This window comes from Perca fluviatilis, chromosome 11 (genome assembly GCF_010015445.1).
Source record: "Perca fluviatilis chromosome 11, GENO_Pfluv_1.0, whole genome shotgun sequence".
Taxonomy (NCBI): domain Eukaryota; kingdom Metazoa; phylum Chordata; class Actinopteri; order Perciformes; family Percidae; genus Perca; species Perca fluviatilis.
In genome coordinates this window covers 5,575,475-5,594,547 of record NC_053122.1, presented here as the reverse complement: position 1 = coordinate 5,594,547, position 19,073 = coordinate 5,575,475, and the positions used below count along the sequence as shown (strand labels likewise).

The 19,073-nt window shown below is 42.2% G+C and overlaps 1 protein-coding gene across 2 annotated transcripts in view; it reads right to left on the bottom strand.

Annotated features, from left to right (window-relative positions):
- myo10 (myosin X) overlaps nt 1–19,073 on the bottom strand; it is a 167,035-nt gene that overhangs the window by 74,170 nt on the left and 73,792 nt on the right. For both annotated transcript variants that reach the window (XM_039815523.1, XM_039815522.1), the window contains exon 4: nt 10,766–10,953. In XM_039815523.1, the coding sequence (XP_039671457.1) occupies nt 10,766–10,953 (188 nt within the window). The remainder of the gene's footprint in view (nt 1–10,765; nt 10,954–19,073) is intronic.

Here is a 19,073-nt window from a genome sequence, read left to right as displayed (position 1 = left end):
TGTTTTATATTTGTATCTCCTTTAAAGGGGGGCCATGCAGGAAAAGTTTTGGGAACACTTTACTTTACGGTATCTACATAAGAGTGACATGACAGTGTCATGAACACATGAACCCTACCCCTAACTCTAACCCTAACCATAACTTGTCATGACAAAAACCGAATGACGCTTACTAAAAGAAGCGTTATGTCATAAACGTTTATGACTGTTTATAATGTTTATGACACGTTCATGACAGTGTCATGTCACTCTTATGTAGATACCTTCGAGTAAAGTGTAACCTATAGTTGCCTTGCATTGAACACTTATAATATAATATTAGAAAATTAGCACAATAAAAAAAAAAAAAAGTAATGTGTTCAGGGTGCTCCTGCAAAAACGCGAGGGCTCAGCAACGCAAAAGCAGCGAGCAGAAAGCTCCACTCATTAAAAAACAATTACCAAAAGCCACCCCAGAGCGCTAAAAAGCGCTGTGTCAGATTAGGGCCTTGAGGTGTTGGATTGGGTTGAGGTTGGAGCTTTTGTGCAGACCAGTCCAGTTCTTCCACACCAAACTGGGAAAACCATTTTGGTTGCACTTTACTTGAAGGTATCTACATAAGAGTGACATGACACTGTTATGAACGCGTCATAAACATTATAAACAAGTCATAAACGTTTATGACATAACGCTTCTGTCATTAAGTGTCTTTCGGTTTTTGTCATGACAAGTTAGGGTTAGGGTTAGAGTTCATATGTCATGACTGTCATGTCACTCTTATGTAGATACCTTCAAGCAAAGTGTTACCACCATTTCTTCATGGAGCTGTCTTTCTGCATGCATGGCTTCGTCATGTTGAAACAGGAAAGGGGCTAACGCAAACTGTTGACACAAAGTTTGGAAAAACACTGTTGTCTAAAATACCTTTGTATAATGCAGCGTTAAGGAGGCACGAACCAGGAAAAACAGCCCCAGACCAAACGTAGGGTATTAGGTCATAAAAACATGCAGATTCTGTCTGAATCTCCTGTTTATTGCTCTATTATCCAGAAGAAAACCTGCCATGGTGGCATTTTGCTGTGTGCAATGAAGGTTTGGAGTCTTTCCAGTTTCTTCGTTGGCGGTTTCGGGAAAAAAAAAAAAGTTTGTGCTGAAATCTGCAGCAAAAACACAACAGGGGAGGTTTCCATTAAAATCATGTGGCTGGACACAGGCAGGTATCCGCATCAGTGAAAAGGCAAAGTGGCATTCATGAGCATTAATGAGCAGATGCCTCGTGTTAGTGCTGTTTTCTTCCTCCCTCATCCTCCTCTTCTTTTACACCAGCTCCCGTTTCGATCGCCTCCCTCTGCCTGGCTCTGATTACCCACAATCCCTAAATCCGACGAGAGAGCTTCCTGCCTCGCCTAAAAGTGCCAGCTTGCAATTTATAGCTCTTCTTCGTCAAATACACACACACACACACACACACACACAGACACGTGATTGTTTCGCTGTATGGGTGGCTGTGTTGCCATGTTACATGTTTTACGACGGTCCGCTCTGAGATGGCTTTGGTGTTTCAGGGGGCACCAATAAGGGTGTGTGTGTGTGTGTGTGTGTGTGTGTGTGTGTGTCTCTCATCATTGTAAACCAGACCACGTCCTATGGCAGCTGGACTTTGTTAAAGCGCTCCTCCTTCCAGAATCTAACTTTAGGCATCAAAGACGCAAACTTTACGAGCTCGAAACCTGGCTGTGAAAAAAATATACAGTACACTCGGACATTTTTATAGAAGAAAACGATAATGAAATAATAACTTAAACACTTTGCAATCTAGCCTGGTGTCAGAGAAGGTCTGCAGAGCAGCATCACTCTGCAGCTGCAGATCCTCTGGCACAGCTGGGAGTTTAGTGCCTTGCTCGAGGGCAACAATTAACAGCTGATTAACAACTTAGAGGGAGTAAAAGTTAAACCAAGGTTTAAAAAGGGGGACGCTCTCAGTGGTCTGGGGTCAAGAGGAGTCAAAGAAGAAGCGGCACAGTGATATCCAAACACATTTTGTTTTAGGTTGATTATTCATTAAAAACAATATTTCCATTTGATTTAACAACACTGTTTTGCAAAAGGCCAGGTATTAATTGATAAATGTTCATTTAAATGTTATTGTAGGTCTGCTCCACCTGTTGCTGACACTTGACTGGGCATAATGTAAAATAATTGTTAATCTTGCACTGAGGTAATGAGGCAACAAACTGCACATTTAATCAAAAGCAGAGGTTTTAAATTCATGTTTTAGGGCTTTAGCCGGCACCTAAAAACACTTTCCAGAATAAACTGCAACAATTTATGACAATTAATGTGCAAAATACTCCTATATTACATTATAAAAGCTTTGAAAGTATTTTTTGTTAATGTGTTTTGCAGTTACTGTTCATTCTGGGGAAATTTAAAGGGTTTTATTTGTTATACATCATGGGCCCTATTTTAACGATCTAAGCGCACAGTGTGAAGCGCCTGCTGCAGGTGCGTTTAGGGCGCGTCCAAATCCACTTTTGCTAGTTTGACGGCGGAAAAAAGGGTCTGTGCGCCAGACGCATGGTTCTAAAGGGTTGTACTTAGTGTCTTCCTTAATTCATAGGTGTGTTTTGGGCGTAAAATGCAATAAACCAATCAGAGATCATCTCCCATTCCCTTTAAAAGCCAGGCGCCTTTGGGTCTCGGCACATTGCTATTATGATGGAGGATTTGCACCGTAATATTGTTATTTGTAATCTTTTGCATGTGTGTGTGCTGCTGTGCGTCCCTGTGTGTGTGTGTAACAAGCATAGTGTGCGCGCGCTGTGCATAAGCCTAGGCGCATTTTACTAATTTGCTGTTAAAATAACAATGAAATGCTGCGCTATTGACTTTAGACCAGGTTTTTGTTGGTCAATGGCGCGATCACTTCCCGCTGCCTCAAGATAGCAATACGCCCAATGCACCTGAACACACCTCCCTGTAAGACCAGCACGCCCATGGGCCACAGATGGGCGCAGGTGCATTTGCCATTTAAACGACGTGGGTGCTGGATGGGAAATTGACAACTGCGTCGGTCTTAAACTAGCAAAGACACTTGCGTCGGGCTTTGCAAGATAGGGCCCTATGTCTACAAGCATTTGGAAGACGCCGGCGGATTTGATGCCCTGCTTTATGAATATAATAACCTTTATTTCCCTATTTGTAACTTTATAAGCAGCTGAGCAGGAAGACAAACCTGTATGACTTTAACAATAATGATATATATAAAAATATTCTCAAAGATGCAACTAAACCAATTTAGAAGCGGAGGGTGTGCCTTGGGAGGCTCAGTGTGTCATTTGCTTAATTCGGACACACAGTGAAGCATCAGGTTGTGTTTAGTTACAGGTCACCACTGCGCTCTGTGGTTTGTCCTCTCCGGCTTCATGTGCTGTCATGGAGAAACTACGCACCCCAAACTGGGGTTTTTCTTTGTCCTGAAGCTACAGATTCTGTGGTAAATTATGTGTTTTCATAAACTCCAGGCCCTCAAGAAGTAGTAAGTAAAAGAAAAGTCTGTGCCATAGTGAAAAGAGTTCAAGAAGGAAATGCAAAATCCAGTGGTGGAATGTAAGGTCCAAGAGAGATCAGCGGTAGGAAAACGAATTTGATAAAATGAGCTGGTACAAAAAGTGAGTCGAGACGAGCCTAACCATGTAGTGGAAATTTGGGTTACTCCTCATTTCCACCAGATGCGTAACGGCTGTGGACGGCCCGCTACGATCGCTCGCTTGCGCGTCTCCGCCCGTCTATACATACCCACCAGGTCCGGATTTGTTGCGGCATGCTGCGGCCATGACTGACAGCTGTAGTCACGAGGACCCACAAGTTCTCACGAATTCACGTAGAATAGAACCACAAAACCACCAAAAGTTAGTTTCCATCCAGAGGAGTAGAGGGGAAACAGCTCTGTGCTGTGTTTTCAAGGTGTAGTGCAGGGAGATATGATCCGCCGTGAGCACGGTGTATTTTATTTTGAAAATTAACTGGATGTTTTATTTTGCTTCTGTGCTCGACTTCCTGTCCCGCACTATCTGCCGTGTGCTGAATTGCTGCAGAGCTCTCCGGCGTCCGGCAAAAATAGAAGCTCTGCGTATCGGCTGTGGACCGCCGGAGCTGGGACGCAGTCGGAACGCAGCAGTTATGCATCTGGTGGAAATCCACGGTTAAGATGCTTCAGTGGCACCGCTCGAAACTGTCCTGCCCTGAAAAACGCTCCCAAAGGTTGCTTGTTCAAGCAACGATTAAGACTCATTATTAACGTTTATAGTGGCGGTGCCCTCTAGTGGCTGTAGTAGTTATGACGTGAGCAAAGCAGGACGTAATGTGACAAAAATATAAGAGCGCTAAGTTCCGGGTAAGGACGCAGGTTGGGGTGTTGGATGGGTCAAACAAACACAGGAATTTCACCCAGGAGACCGGGGTTTGAGTCCTGTTTGAAAAATTTTTTTACTTTACGGAACTTATGGAGCTACGTCACGTTCTGCGTCACGTGCGTAACCGGAAGTAAAGTAACGTCCGAATTTAACCCAAAACGCCATCTTTTTCTAACTCTTTTTAACCTTAACTAAGTACTCTTGGTGCCTAAACATAACCAAACTGCGAGCGTTTCACAACATTAAAGACGTGTTTAAAACCCCAACCGTTAAGTTCTCTGGTTTAGATATGAGGACGGAAAACGCTCCTGTGGGTCGGATTAGAAGGTAGGAACAATCAACCCATATCACGTATGGTTTGGAGGACTTGTTGCACTGCTCTGTAGGAGGTCAGCACACGGTTTATCTTCAAACTGTGCAAATGTGCCTGAAAACTGATGAGTCCAGGTTTCTGTGAATTGGGTTTCTATTTCAAACAAAGTTTGAGAAATCCTGTTACTGTAGAGAGTTGACAGTATCCTGGGAGTGATGCAGGGATGCTTTTCTTGTGAATAAGCTACTCAAGTTGATCAGTCGAGGCGTCTGGCTACAGAGCCGCATGTTAAAACGATGATTAAAGTTAACTAAGAATTCTCCTAATGAGAACGTTAATGGTAATGTTAACGAATGTCTTTACCAATGAAAGCAAAGCCACTGTTCTTCCACTTTCTGCTTACTTCATAAACTCCAACCAGCTTACGTTTAAACATTTAAAGAGGGACATGTGTCCCTCATTACCCACAATGCCAATAAAACTGGGCCAAACAGGGCTGTAAACTAATGCCAGCTAATTGTCAGAAAACTGCAACACTCGAGCTTGAAGCAGCGAGCCCCCCCCCCAAACACCTCTCAACTGGTTTCATCTTACTCGGCTTCAGATCTCACTTTTACAAGATCTCCATGTTTGCTGGTTTCCTGACATATTTGAGGTAATCCAGGGTTCCAGCCTTCTGAATGTCAGTACGCTCATGGTTACCATCCTGACCTGACTGACCTGTGAGGCTTTAGGTAAAAGTAACTTATTGTCACATACACATAGCAAAAATGTATTCTCTGCATTTAACCCATCCCTCAAGGGAGCAGCCAATCACAGCGCCCTGGGACCAACTCCAGATCTTAGCCAGTGCCTTGATCAAGGGCACTGACTGGAGAACCTAGTATATGTTTTTTTGATGGTGGGGAAAACGGAGCACCCGGAGGAAACATACAGAACATACAAACTCCACACAGAAAGGCCCAGAATGACCTGGATTTGAACCCAGAACCTTCTTGCTGTGAGGCCTAACCTAAGGTGCTAACCATTGGGCCACCATGCTGCTTTACACCAGAAACTAGATGAGAACAGGTCTAAATGTGAGCAAGTTCAGTTTACTCTGGACGGAAGTGGTTAAAAGAAAGTCTCCATAAGTTTAATATATTTGAATGAGTTGCTTCTTGGCTGATCTTTGGTATCTGAAGATGTAGGGACGAATCACACCCCTGTTATGCAATCTCACTTTGTGATTCAGGCTGATGAGTCAGATCACAAGACAGATTAATTTGATCTGAGGCAGCTTGGAGTTGTGAAACTTGTAGCCATGCAATAATATGTCCTAACGTTGGAAATGGAAATAATGCAATGATCCGTGCTGCAGATATGATTCACATGAAATAAGAAGAGACTTTGTCCCTGATTCCGATCAGTTCCACACAGCGAGCTTCACAGATTTCAAACTGAAATTGTGTGTATTTTTATAAGATGTCCTCTATTCTTATAATATCTCAATAACAGGACCAGTGCGTGCATTTCTGCCGCTCTAGGCGAAAACACAATTGTGCCGCCCCACTATTTGCAATGTAGCCTACAATATACCTACAATGGTCTGCATCAATGGTCATCAATTGTCTAAACACCAAAATGAAACAAAGTTACCCAAGCGGCTCAAATAAAAGAATAAAAGCGATCATGCACATCATGCAAACTTTCTTAATGAGAATTGTAGCTTTTGTATCTGCAATGGCAGACAAAAACTCATGATAGACCTCTTCAAATTATAGCACAGGGCCTCTTGAAATGATAATCATAAAACAAGCTATATATATTATATAGCTTGTTTTATGATTCATTAGGAGTATACAGTTTTAGTGTATTAATAAATGGCACTTTGTTGAAGTATTTAATGTGTCAACTCACTGATTCTTGCTTACTCTTTACATGGCATTAGTAGTTTTAGGAGTAGGAGTTGGTATACATATTCAGGGGAGCGCAAGGACGGGTACAGCTTTATCAATACTAGTTAAAAAGGTTGTACAGTTTTATTCCCAACTTGTATATATTTTAAATTATTTGTTCTTATATTCTATCCTATTATTATTTCATGTATATTGTATCCTATTATTTCATTTATATTCTGTGTGTGCTGTGTGTCTGATATTGTGCTGCTGCAACACTGGTATATACCCATTTTTTTGGGATCAATAAAAATCTCTATCTATCTATCTATCTATCTATCTATCTATCTATCTATCTATCTATCTATCTATCTATCTATCTATTTGTGATCTTATGTGGTGGGCCGGTCTGGGCCAAAATGCCAGGGCTGATTTTTGGTCCCTGTCCGTCCCTGTCAGTCACTGTGGCTCAAGCAGAGAGGAGCTTTTCCAAACTAAAGTTGATCAAGTCATACCTGAGGTCAACTATGTCCCAGGAACGGATCACTGGCCTCGCCGTCATCAATATCAATCACTCAATAGGGGAGCAGATTTCATACGATGACATCATTGATGATTTTGCATCAAGGAAGGCCAGAAAGGTCAGGTTTTAGTTGTAGTTTGGGTTTTCTGTTCTTAGTGCTATAGTGTAATAATTACATTCTCTTTAGTGCGTTTTCACATTTGTGTGATGAAGGATTTGTGCTATTTCGAATATTTATTCTATATTGTGTCTTTTGGCAATGTTGGAGGTAGAGATTGTGCACCTCGGAGGGGGTCTCGCCCGGGGTGTCATTCAATGTAGAACTGCCCCTGAGTTCCACCGTTGGCCGCTAAGTCCATGGTTGCATCAAAGCATGGTGCTGCTCCTGGGGGAACTCATGATATGACACGTGTTGTCTTTTACTGGTTTAAAGGCTGCATTACAGTAAAGTGATGTCATTTTCTGAACTTACCAGACTGTTTTAACTGTCCTAGTATTTGCCTTTGTAACAGGGTTTATATATTATTCCACTTGCCATTATTGTCATTTAATGTCAATGTAGAATTATTTGCTCAAGGGCTCCCCCTCTCTGCAGTAAATGCCACTGGTTGTTGTGTATTCATTGCCAGTTATGAGAGACGTGCCCAAGGTGAGTTGCCGAGTGCAGCACAGAGTACAAATATTGTGTATTTATGTCCGTATATTCATTGTATGAACATATGTGCACTGTGATTTATGAACATATTAATAATAAGAGTTACAAGTGGATTGTTGTACCTTTTTCAAGTGCCAGAATGTTAAAATAGCGTCATAATGCACTTTCTAGCTAGCCTCTGTGCTAAAATAACAGGTTATTCTTTTATAGTGTGCTGCGTGTAAGCTACTGTGAGCCAGCTCTATGACTGACCAGTACATACTCTGTTCCTATTCAGATAATAAACGGGCCCATCGCAGCGTAAAGATCAATTAGTCTCTCGCTCGTCATTCGTCATTCTACACACAACGCAGAGTCGAGGGGTTGCTCAAACCAGCCAGTCATAGAAGTGCAACTGAGCGTGGTTACACCTTTACCCACTTAGTCATTATTATTATTCAAAATCTAATTGTGAAAATATGTTGTCAAAGCAACAACAGTCAACCCTACAATATCGTCGCAACATCGCCATCGATGTATTTGATAAAAAAACATCATGATATTTGATTTTCTCCATATCGCCCAGCCCTATTGTACAGTTGTTGACAGACACACATTCCTTGCTAATGGACTACAAGAGGTGACAAAAATTTGGGCCAAACAAAACAGTTGCAATTTTTTATGGGCCCGCATTTTTCCGCCTCGCCAAAGCGCCGCTCTAGGCCGTTGCCTATAGCCTGCCTATACGCACGTGCCGGCGCTGCTGATTTAAGTGAATAAAGTTCACTTATGTCACGTCTTCCGGATACTTCGACAACCCAAACACAACAGTTCCCACAGAGTCAAACACTGCGATGTCTCCTGTATCCGCTGACGGCTAAATCGGGGGCCAAATATTATCATTTCTGAAATGTAAAAATAACTGCTTTTCTTTTTAAGTCAGTGGGAAGAGAATGTCCTTGTCGTTGTGATAAAACAATGGAGCGACGGAGGATGTGAAAGTCGTCCAGCTAAAACCAGGAAGAGGAAGGATGTGAGGAAGGAAAGCAGCGGACAGAGGATGGAGATAAGTAACAGAATGTATGTATGTGTGTGTGTGTGTGTGTGGCGTGATCCTCAGAGCTGCAGCCAAACTGCCCAGGAGACTTAAAACTTGATCAAAGTGTTGAGCACGCTGAGGCGAGAGCGATTAAACAAGCTTAGGAACACAGCAGGTCTTTCAAACGGCCAATTAAAGGGCTCGATAAAACCTCCGACAAGAAAGGTACGGCTATCCTGAGTGGGCAATCGCTGTTGGCCGGTCAGCAAATGTAAGAAAACCATTAGGAGCAACATTTTTATGGTTCTCAGCCAGCATCTTATCAGATTTATGTGTGTGTAAGCTTGTTTTGGAGGTTTTCTGCCCACCAATGGGTAAAAATCTATTGTTACAGCTATAAATCAATTAAAAAAAAGACCGAGCAAGCAAACAACGCATTTTCATGAACGGGTTTGTATGATATTGTTCGAAAACGTACGCACAACAACGGTCAAGTGGGCACACGACAGTTAAGTTTTGCGATCTTTACAGTTAAATTTAGCCGACAAAATGTGACCGTGCATCGGCTACAGAGCACCGTGAGCTGCCGGTAGTGTAAGAGGCCAACACATTCTCACTCCCATCGCGTCAAAAAGCAACGCTTGGTCAGATGCCTTTAGCGTTTGTTACTGACGCAAATAATTTCCTTTAGCATATAGCCCTTTGGCGTTGTATTTAGACGCGCTTGGTCGGGACTCTTGCCGTCACTTTTTGACGCTCTGGGGTCGGGACTGACATGAGGCAGAAGAACGGGACAGTTTTAGGAAAAGATCGTGGGTGGATTTACAAAATGTACGTTTCAGTGACACGTGGGACAAGAACGGGACACGCACCCAGATCTCCTTTTTGCTTCGGTGTGTGACAATGAGAGCCACCTACCAAATGTCAGAATTTGACTAGGTGAGAATGAGAATGGGGTTGAAGAGGCCGTTGCAGTTGAGTTTAGCCGACAAAAGGTGAGCGTAATGCAAAATCAACAGTTAAGATTAGACACCAAAAACAACTAGTAGAGATTAGAAAAAAAAAGATTGTGGTTTGGCTTAAAACACCGGTTCCCCTAAGTAGTACTCCCAGGACACTCCACTCCATTGCGTGATAGTCCTGTGTTTTAGGTGCCGAACATCCCCTCCGACCTCCTCCCTACGCAATCTTCATCTTACACAGCAGCAGTCAATGTGCTGCATATAGCAGTAAATTCAAGGAATACATACAAATTACAGTGCATTACTTTTTGTAGCTACATGTACGAATGGTTCATGAGAACAGCCTGAACCAAAACACTAGGGATGCACCGAATCCAGAATTTTTGGCGTTCGGCCGACTACCAAATCCACTGGTTAAGATTCTGCCAAATCCGAAACCGAATACCGAATCCTCCTCCCATCCTCAGTCCATGGTCTGGTTAACACCAGTTTTTAATCAGTGACTGTCCTTCCTTTGCCGTACCTGAAGTTGCTGCATTTTGGCAGCTGTCTGGAGATTCCTTCAGGCACAACTCGTATTCTTTCGGATGTTTCATACCAAATGTTGTAACAGCGGCCATGTTGTGTATTGTTTAGGGTCCTCGCCACCACGAGACAAATCGGCATTGCAAATTGAACATGTAGCTGGACTTGAATGGCCTTCTTTTAACTGAAAGTACCGCCAAACAACAACTTTTTCTGCTCACCAGTTCCATTTTCACTTTCTCACAGCCTGCTGCATTGAACGCTCCACCTACGTAAACACCTTCCAGTAATCAATGGCGCCGTCAGCACGTCGACCAGCGTAGCGCGCGTAGTACAAGCGTAGTGCAAGTGTAGAGTTCGATGGAAAAAAATTCTACGGCTCTGCAGAAACCGAACGCCATCAAAAAGCCCAATATCCGGCCAAAGTCGAATCCTGGATTCGGTGCATTCCTACAAAACACCCTTTAAAACAGAAAGATCCAGTCAGGATCACCTACCTGATCAGGACACACTGGTTCTGCAGTCTCTTCCACAGCGAGCGGTAGCACTCGTTGGCCACGGCGAAGATGTGCGGGGAGATTTCGCCGATGTGGTGTCGGCTGTACAGCTCCACGGCCGGCCGCTCGTACAGGCCGGCGAGCGACTGGTAAGGGTTCACCGCCGCCAGGATGGAGCCGATGTACGTCTGAGGATCAGGAGAGACGATGCAGCGTGTTAGAAAGACAAATTTCTACGAATGGAAACATCACCTTGTATTAGATTCAATACTTGCTCTTGGGGGGAATTGTTGGGTCTCTGTTATATAACTTATAGAGTGTGGTCTAGACCTACTCTGAGATAATGACTGCTATGATTTGACACTATAAATTAAAGCTGTTCTATTAATCAATTACTTGTCAACTATTAAAAAATCGCCAACTATTGGTTAATCGATTAATCATTTTGAGTCATTGCTTAAGATTCTCTGATGTCAGCGTGTTAAATGTGAATATTGTTCTAGTTTCTTCTCTCCTCTGTGACAGTAAACTGAATATCTTTGAGTAGTGGACAAAACGAGACATTTGAGGACGTCATCTTGGGCTTTTTGGGAAACACTGTTCCACATTTTTCCCCATTTTCTGACATTTTAGAGACCAAACAACTAATCTCATTAATAGAGGAAATAATCAACGGATTAATCGACAGCAGTAATGATCGTTTGTTGCAACCCTAAACAGCTTGTGGTCAAACTTCAGTGAAATCGATTCCCTCCAATGCCAGAGAGAACTTTGTTTTTATAAACTTTTTTTAGAAAGTCAGATTTTGTGTTGGATCTGTCTGAGTCTTATTGATTTTCTCCAGAAAATAATCGACAGATCAGTGGACAATAAATATAACTACTAGTTAAAGCCTTACTCTAAATACAGAGTAGCTTTAGTAGTAGTTTTACAGCACCAACAGATGTAGAACATCAGTTTCTAAAAAACCCTTCTGACGACAGGTGTAATAACTCATCTCTGAACCTATACGTCATTACTTATAAGCGAGGATCGGAGCCAAACAGCTCTGCTGCCGGTCACTGCTCAGGTGGAAGCACAGACGGCCCGAAGGCTGCACATAATGCAATTTCTCAAACAAAATCACAGAGTCATAAAACCCTTATTAGGCTCCATGGAAGCAAACACACCACTAAATCTCCTTCACCAGTTCCTCTAGGCCTGGGACGATATGCTTTTAGTCCTGATTCGGCTCTTTACTGATGCATGGGCACCGATTTGATTTGTATTGTGATTTTCATTTATAAAAGTTGGATAATACACTTCTAGAGACAACATATCATGAGACATTTCTAAAAACTGATTGTTTTCTAAGAAGAATGCACATCAGATGTCAGTCAGTCAGTCTGACATTTAGTTCATTGGTAAAGGAGAACATAACATGGATTTTCAGCTTATTCTGCTTTCGTTCTGTTTTGCTGGAAGCGGAAATGATGTAGTCGACGTCGGCCGTACCGTAGTCATTAAAATATAAAAAATAAATAAATAATAAATAAATAATAAATACACATTAATTCTAGGGAAAAGAAACAATTTTTAAGTGTCCGTGTTAGTGAAGTGGGTAGAGCAGGCGCACATGTACGGAGAGGTTTATGCCTCGACGCAGAGGTCCAGGGTTCCAGTCCGACCTGTGACAATTTTCTGCATGTCTTCCCCCTCTCTCTCACCTAGCTGTCCTGTCAAATTAAAGGTGAAAAAAAAAATTATAAATGTCATTTAGCGGACGCTTTTTTTATCCAAAACGACTTACAATTGCTATATATGTCAGAGATCGCATGCCTATGGAGCTACTAGGGTTTAAGTGCCTTGCTCAGGGACACAATGGTTGATGTATCACAGTGGGAATTGAACCCAGGTCTCCCACACCAGTCATGTGTCATATCCACTGCATCATCACCACCCCCTCATATGACACACATATGATTTTTTTTTTTTTTTAAACTATCTCTAAGTTCCATCCAGGCTGTCGGGAAAGCCCAGCAACACAACATTCAACCCATTTGAACTTTCTGCTTTTCTTTTCACCACCTCCTTCAAAACGGCAGATTTTCCAAAACCAGCTTCATATTTCAAATCTCAAAGCAAAACAAACCGAAACTGCTGAAACAGACGCTTGCGGAGCCAGAACAAGTGTTGGCAGTAGCGTCAGTGCTGCGGTGGGGACTAAAGGATAAATAAGACAGGCTTAGAAAAAAGGTCAGCACATCAGCATGCATCTGTGAGAAAACAGCCGGGTATTATTTGTACCAGGGGCCTCGGTCAGAGAAGTCGTAAAGGATCTGACTCGTTCAGGTTTGTGCAGAAAGGTGATGCTGTTAGAAATTATCATCGTCATCAGGGGCGGAGCCAGACATTGTTAACAATCGGGGCTCATCCGAAACCTAGGGGGGGTTCCAGGGGCATTTTGAAAATAGAATGCCTAGAAATCTGTACATCATTTGGGAAAACATGACACTTTTTTAAACGCTTTTCTTTTGCTTTTTTGGACACTTTCTACTTTTGTTCTGAGCGGTTTTGTCGCTTTGGTGTAAGGTCGGCATTATAGGCCGACCATTCTAACAGTTTGGACTTGCAGTGAATAAAGAGAAGAATTTTTTTTTTTTCATCACATTTGTCTGAAGATGATAACATTTTGTCAGTGCATCTTGGACCTGAAGTGAAAATGTCATTACGGCAGTGCACAGTGTTCCCGTAACATTACATTAGGACGTAGCTGTTGCCTGGAGGAGATGATGAAATGCATTTAGAAGAAAGAGACGGAGAAGGAAGGACATTTTGGTCTCTCTCTCGCTCTCTCTCTCTCTCTCCGTCTGTCTCTCCATCTCTCCATCTGCAGCAACACGACTCGACTCTGTCTTATCGTGTTCATCTGCACTGACCGTAAAAACACAAGGCGGCAAAAAAGCAAACAGGGCTGTCAGTCTGTCAGTCACAGCATAACCACGATTTCAGCACCTTGGTATATTTCAAACCTTTTCCCTTTTTCCTGTTCGTTTTGCGTGTTTTACTAAAGCCAGATATTTTCTTTGCGTCTCTACAGTAGCTGTTTATTTTGTACGGAAGAGGATTAGGGCCACACTTGAAAAATGTTTTTGAGTTTGGAGTTTAAAGTAAGAATTCTGACTTTTTCATTTTATTTTGTGACTAAAATTCACATTTCATTTTAACACAATACACAAAAGATACAATTTGGAACATGAACAGTGCACCACCCACCCAGACAAAAATCAAGAAAAAAATGACACAGTAACTACAACATTCAAGACCATTCAACAAAATAACCAAATTAGGGCTGCACAATTAATTGCAATTTTATCGAAATTCCAATATGGACAAACTCAATATCCAAATCTAGGACTAATGCAATATCCAAGACTATTACTATTACTATTATAGTGGTCAATCAGAGAATACTATCTGCCATGCCTAGGGTGAACTCGATAATAATTAGGTTAATGGGCATGCTGATGTATAACCTGGTCCTACCAGACTCTGGGCCATTAGCCTGGTCCTACCAGACTCTGGTACATTATCCTGATCCTACCAGACTCTGGTACATTAGCCTGGTCCTACCAGACTCTGGTACATTAGCCTGGTCCTACCAGACTCTGGTTCATTTCATCTGTCCAGAGAGTCTGGCCACTCTCCATTGACAAGTGTTAACTTCCTTGAAGGCGGGTACTCTGTTGAAGTTTAAAACGATTGGATCTGCCCAGAGCCACTCTGGATCTGCCATAACCAATCGCTAACGTTGTGACGTTGGTCGTGACGTGGGCTTAGCATCACTAGTGTTAGCCTTAGCCAACTCCTTCACCACTAACGGAGCGAGCTGGAAAATCAGACTTTTCCCGAACCCCGTGGGGAGGAGGGCCACAACATCATGGCCACCAACACAACTCAGCAAAGATTGGTCTTGCTCTGGCTTTAACTTCTGGATATTCAGCAGCGTTGCCACAACGGACCGAATGGCTTCGCTCGCATCTTTCTCCGCCGCCATTACGGAACTGCATCTTTCTCCGCCGCCATTACGGAACTACAACTCAAACTAGCGCACGACCTCAACGTCATTGTTCTCAGCCACTCCCTCTGTTCGCTGATTGGACCGCCAAATATTTGGCTGGAGAAAACCCAAGAATATACCGTAAACCCAGACGGAGTACTGAAGGAAAATGAAAATTGAGCGGAAGTACGTAGGAGGGTGGATGGGGTATGGAAAGAATACAAGCAATAAAATCACCCTGGCAGTGCAAGGTTTCAGCTGAGCAGGTTAGTCCGCTGCAGAGCTCAAAGGGAGCTTTTCAGGATGGAAGAAAATATTCTTCATTTGTCTGACTGATTGTATATTTTCCAATAGTTCCAACAACTACACATGTACTTCAGTCATTAAAGGGTAAAGTACTGTGTGCAATTCTCTTTTTTTTTTCAAAGATAAAGCTGGCGTTATTCTATATTTATTTACTCATCATCAACAAATCCCCTGAAAAGGTCCAGACCAACAATGTGTCAGTACTTCCCTACTCTTTCTGTGGCTCTCTTCTGCAAGCCCATTGGTTACTACTGAAGAGATACATCTTTAGAAAAAAGAACTCCGAAGCATAAATAGTTGGGCAGTAGTTTCCTAAAACAACTGGGCACTGAAGTTTTTAGAGAACGCTAATCAAGCAGACTGGGCGCTATTTTCTGCTATAATTCCACTAAATTCTTCAGATTTTAATTCAGGATCTCCGCTGAAAACTGTAAAACAGATTCCGTTTGGGTCTGCCCATTAGTTTACAGTTTGAAACTATCCCTCCCTGTGTTACATCCTATTTAAACATCCTGTTTAAACAAAAGATATATCAAATTACAGGAGCAGTACGCTCCCTAAACTCTGCTCCACCATGACTTTACAGGGTGAGATAAGGTCAAAGTAGAACATTATGTTTGTTTACTTGGAGGTACCGTCCACTGGACTCCCCTGCTGTACAAAACGTCTTTATAACCTGCATGTTAAACCCCTTCGCACTAATCTCCCGGCCGCCATTCACACAGCCTACTGACTGACTGACCTACATTCAGCCTGGATGCAAATACATTTGAATGGCAGTTGTGGTGACAGTATTTACATGACAAATACTGGTTTGGGCTATCCCGCATGTGCAAATCAGCCACAGAAAAGACAAGTAACGTAATGTGATGTCGCTGTATTGAAACAGGGACAATGCAAATTAAACATTAAGCTAAGAGCATGGAGAGATGTGTTGCACCAGGTAGTAGCACAATTGCTATTTTCCGCTCGTAGTGCCTGGGCAGGTAGGTAGAACAATAAATACCATAGAAATAAAATGGATAGAAAGGCCATTTTCATTCAAATCTACATAGCAGAATGGTCAGAGCTGCAGCCATTTTTATATGTACCATTGCCACGGTAACGTATAAACTTCCGATAATAAGCCGACTTCCGGCAAGTCGCGGAGCTGCAGTTTTACAATAACTGACGGACAAACGTGCAGCGGAGTAGTAACGTTACGAGACAGAGAGCCAGCCGCTAAATGAGTCAACTTTACTTCATGCTTCATCCACACAAAGCACATTGCTATCGCCACGAGTGACAGCTTTATTCGGCTCGTTTTCTGTGAATAATGTGGCAAGGGGTAACGTTAAAGCGGAGTTAGCAAGCTAACGTTAGCCAACTAACACCGGCTGGCTTGCTGGTTCCGCCGTGCTTTCATGCTGCATCAGTTAGAGAGAATGAACAGCGGGATGGGTCTAGCGTTAGCTGTCCGCTGATCCACTGCAGCTAAGTCTAACGTTAACGGTCCGCTGACCCACTGCCGCTGGGACTAACGTTAGCGGTCCACTGACCCACTGCCGCTGGGTCTATAACGTTAGCGGTCTGCTGAACAACTGCCGCTGGGTCTAACGTTAGCGGTCTGCTGACCCACTGCCGCTGGGACTAACGTTAGCGGTCCACTGACCCACTGCCGCTGGGTCTAACGTTAGCGGTCCACTGCATATTGTCAATATGACAACTAACAACAATCGCCATTTTGTTGTGTACCAATCAAATGATCACGTCAAACAGTTCAATGGCCTTTCTATGCATTTTATTTCTATGATAAATACTCAATGCAAGTGAAGTACAAAACATCAGAATATACACTTTTGCAAACACTTTAGCACCTAATTTACAATAATACAAATATGCGCAAAGTTGCATCAATAAAGTAAGGTACGGTTGGGGATGGGGGAAAAAATCTATACAGCATAGTATCGTGATATTTTCCATGGCAATACTGTGTCGATACACAGAAGCAAAGCAGAATGTTGCAATATGTTTAAAATCGCAATAATATCGTAACAAAAGTATCGTTATGATATCGTATCGTCAGGCCTCCGTAGATTCCCACCCCTAGGTACATTATGGATTACAAATCAATAAATGAACATGGCATCAATGTGATTTTTAGAATGCACTTGCATTTCTACTGTTTTTCTTTTTTGTTTTTTTTTGTTTTGTTTTTTATAAATGGGGTTTTAATTCTTATTTTAGTTGTGTGAAATATACATGTTTTCCATTCATGCCTGCATACTGCTGTCTACTTATATTCTTATTTTCATTGGATTGTATTTCTATTTGATATTTCACTTTGTACTCAGGTCTCACATGCAAATAACTTGTTGATCTCAATGGGATGTCCCGATTAAATAAAGTATATATAAATCAGCATGGGTGTTATCTCTCAGACAGAGCAGAGTGTAAACAGGCAGTCACTTTGTGGACTTTAAAGCAGAAATTTCCGTCCTCTGCCGGTAAACTGTTTACAGTCAGACTGATCTCTCTTTGCAGACGATTATGTAGTGTCATGTAATGTTTGGGATGTTTACTTGAGTTCTTATTTAAAGTACCTGGGGGAAAGTCAACCAAGAAGCACCCTGCGACTCGGACTTTTACACCTTTTACACACAGATGTAAGGGCTAATTCTGAATGCATGAACTGTAGTCTTCTAGTCATTGTAGATGTGGGTATCACAGAAAGCCCCACAATATTACGATATTATCATGATACGAAATTATTGCGATATTCTGCAATATATCGCAACCTTTTTTTCCAACTTCAAATCATGTCCCCAAAGGAAAACTTTGTCAACATCTGTTTTTTCTAAAAACATAAATTGTTTGTGAAGTGTTTGTTCATCTCAGCATCTAGTAAACTGAAAAAGAAATATATTTTATTATTCTAGTATCAAAAAGTTGAATTCTCATGTGCAATTAATTTAATAAAAGATTCAGAAGTGTATCAATACAGTACTGCCACGGAAAATATTGCGATACTATGCTGCATTTTTTTTATTATTTTTATTTTTATAGGGACAAGTATGTAGCATAGATCTATGCCAAACACCACAGCTGAACAAACAGAGAAATGTATATTTTTAGATTAAAAAAAACATATGGAGACAAAGGTTTCCTTTGGGGACATAATTTGAAGTTTGAAAAAAAAAAGAAGGTAATAATGTGCAATATATCGCAGAAAGTCCAATAAATAAAGTGAAATACTATGCAGAAGCAAAACTAAAACGAAATTTAAATTGAGAAGGTCTGACCTGCTACCCTGTTCCTTTGTCCCAAGAACAACATCATAAGAAAAGCTTCTGAAGGGGGTTCAGTTCACACAGACGTGAGCGTCGCTAGGAGTGATACAAAAAACGCTTTGGGTAAAGTCAAGCCGCCCCTTAACTCGATGAATTACAACCATTTGGGCTCAATTAGATCCCCCCGTTGCTCTGTCCTGGTAACAGTATCCACGGCAGCCCCCTGGCTGAGAGCTAATTGGCTGCGACTCTCATCAGAAGCCCCCCTATTGGCTGATGTGATTAACCGCGGCCCCTCGTCCTCCATGTGTGTGGTGTCAAACGCTCAGCGTTTCACAGTCATACCACAAAGGTGACGTAAGAAACTCGATATCCACATTTACATTGTTGGTTTGATGTATTTAACCTGAGGTATTTATGATAGAGGACTTACAGGTTTACATGAGTCCAACAGTATGATGGTTGGTACCCATAGCTTGGCCTTTAGGGTCGTTTTCACACCTATAGTTTGTGTGCTTTCAATAATCCGCTTTTGGTGCGCACCAGAGTGCGATTGCCGCGTTCTTACCTGCCAAATGAACTGCACTGGGGGGCAAATGAACTCTACATTCAACTGACATTCAACCGTACTAATCAAGGCAGATGTGAAAGCGCCCTAAGTCACCAATAGCAAACTATTTTTGTTAAAGCTGAC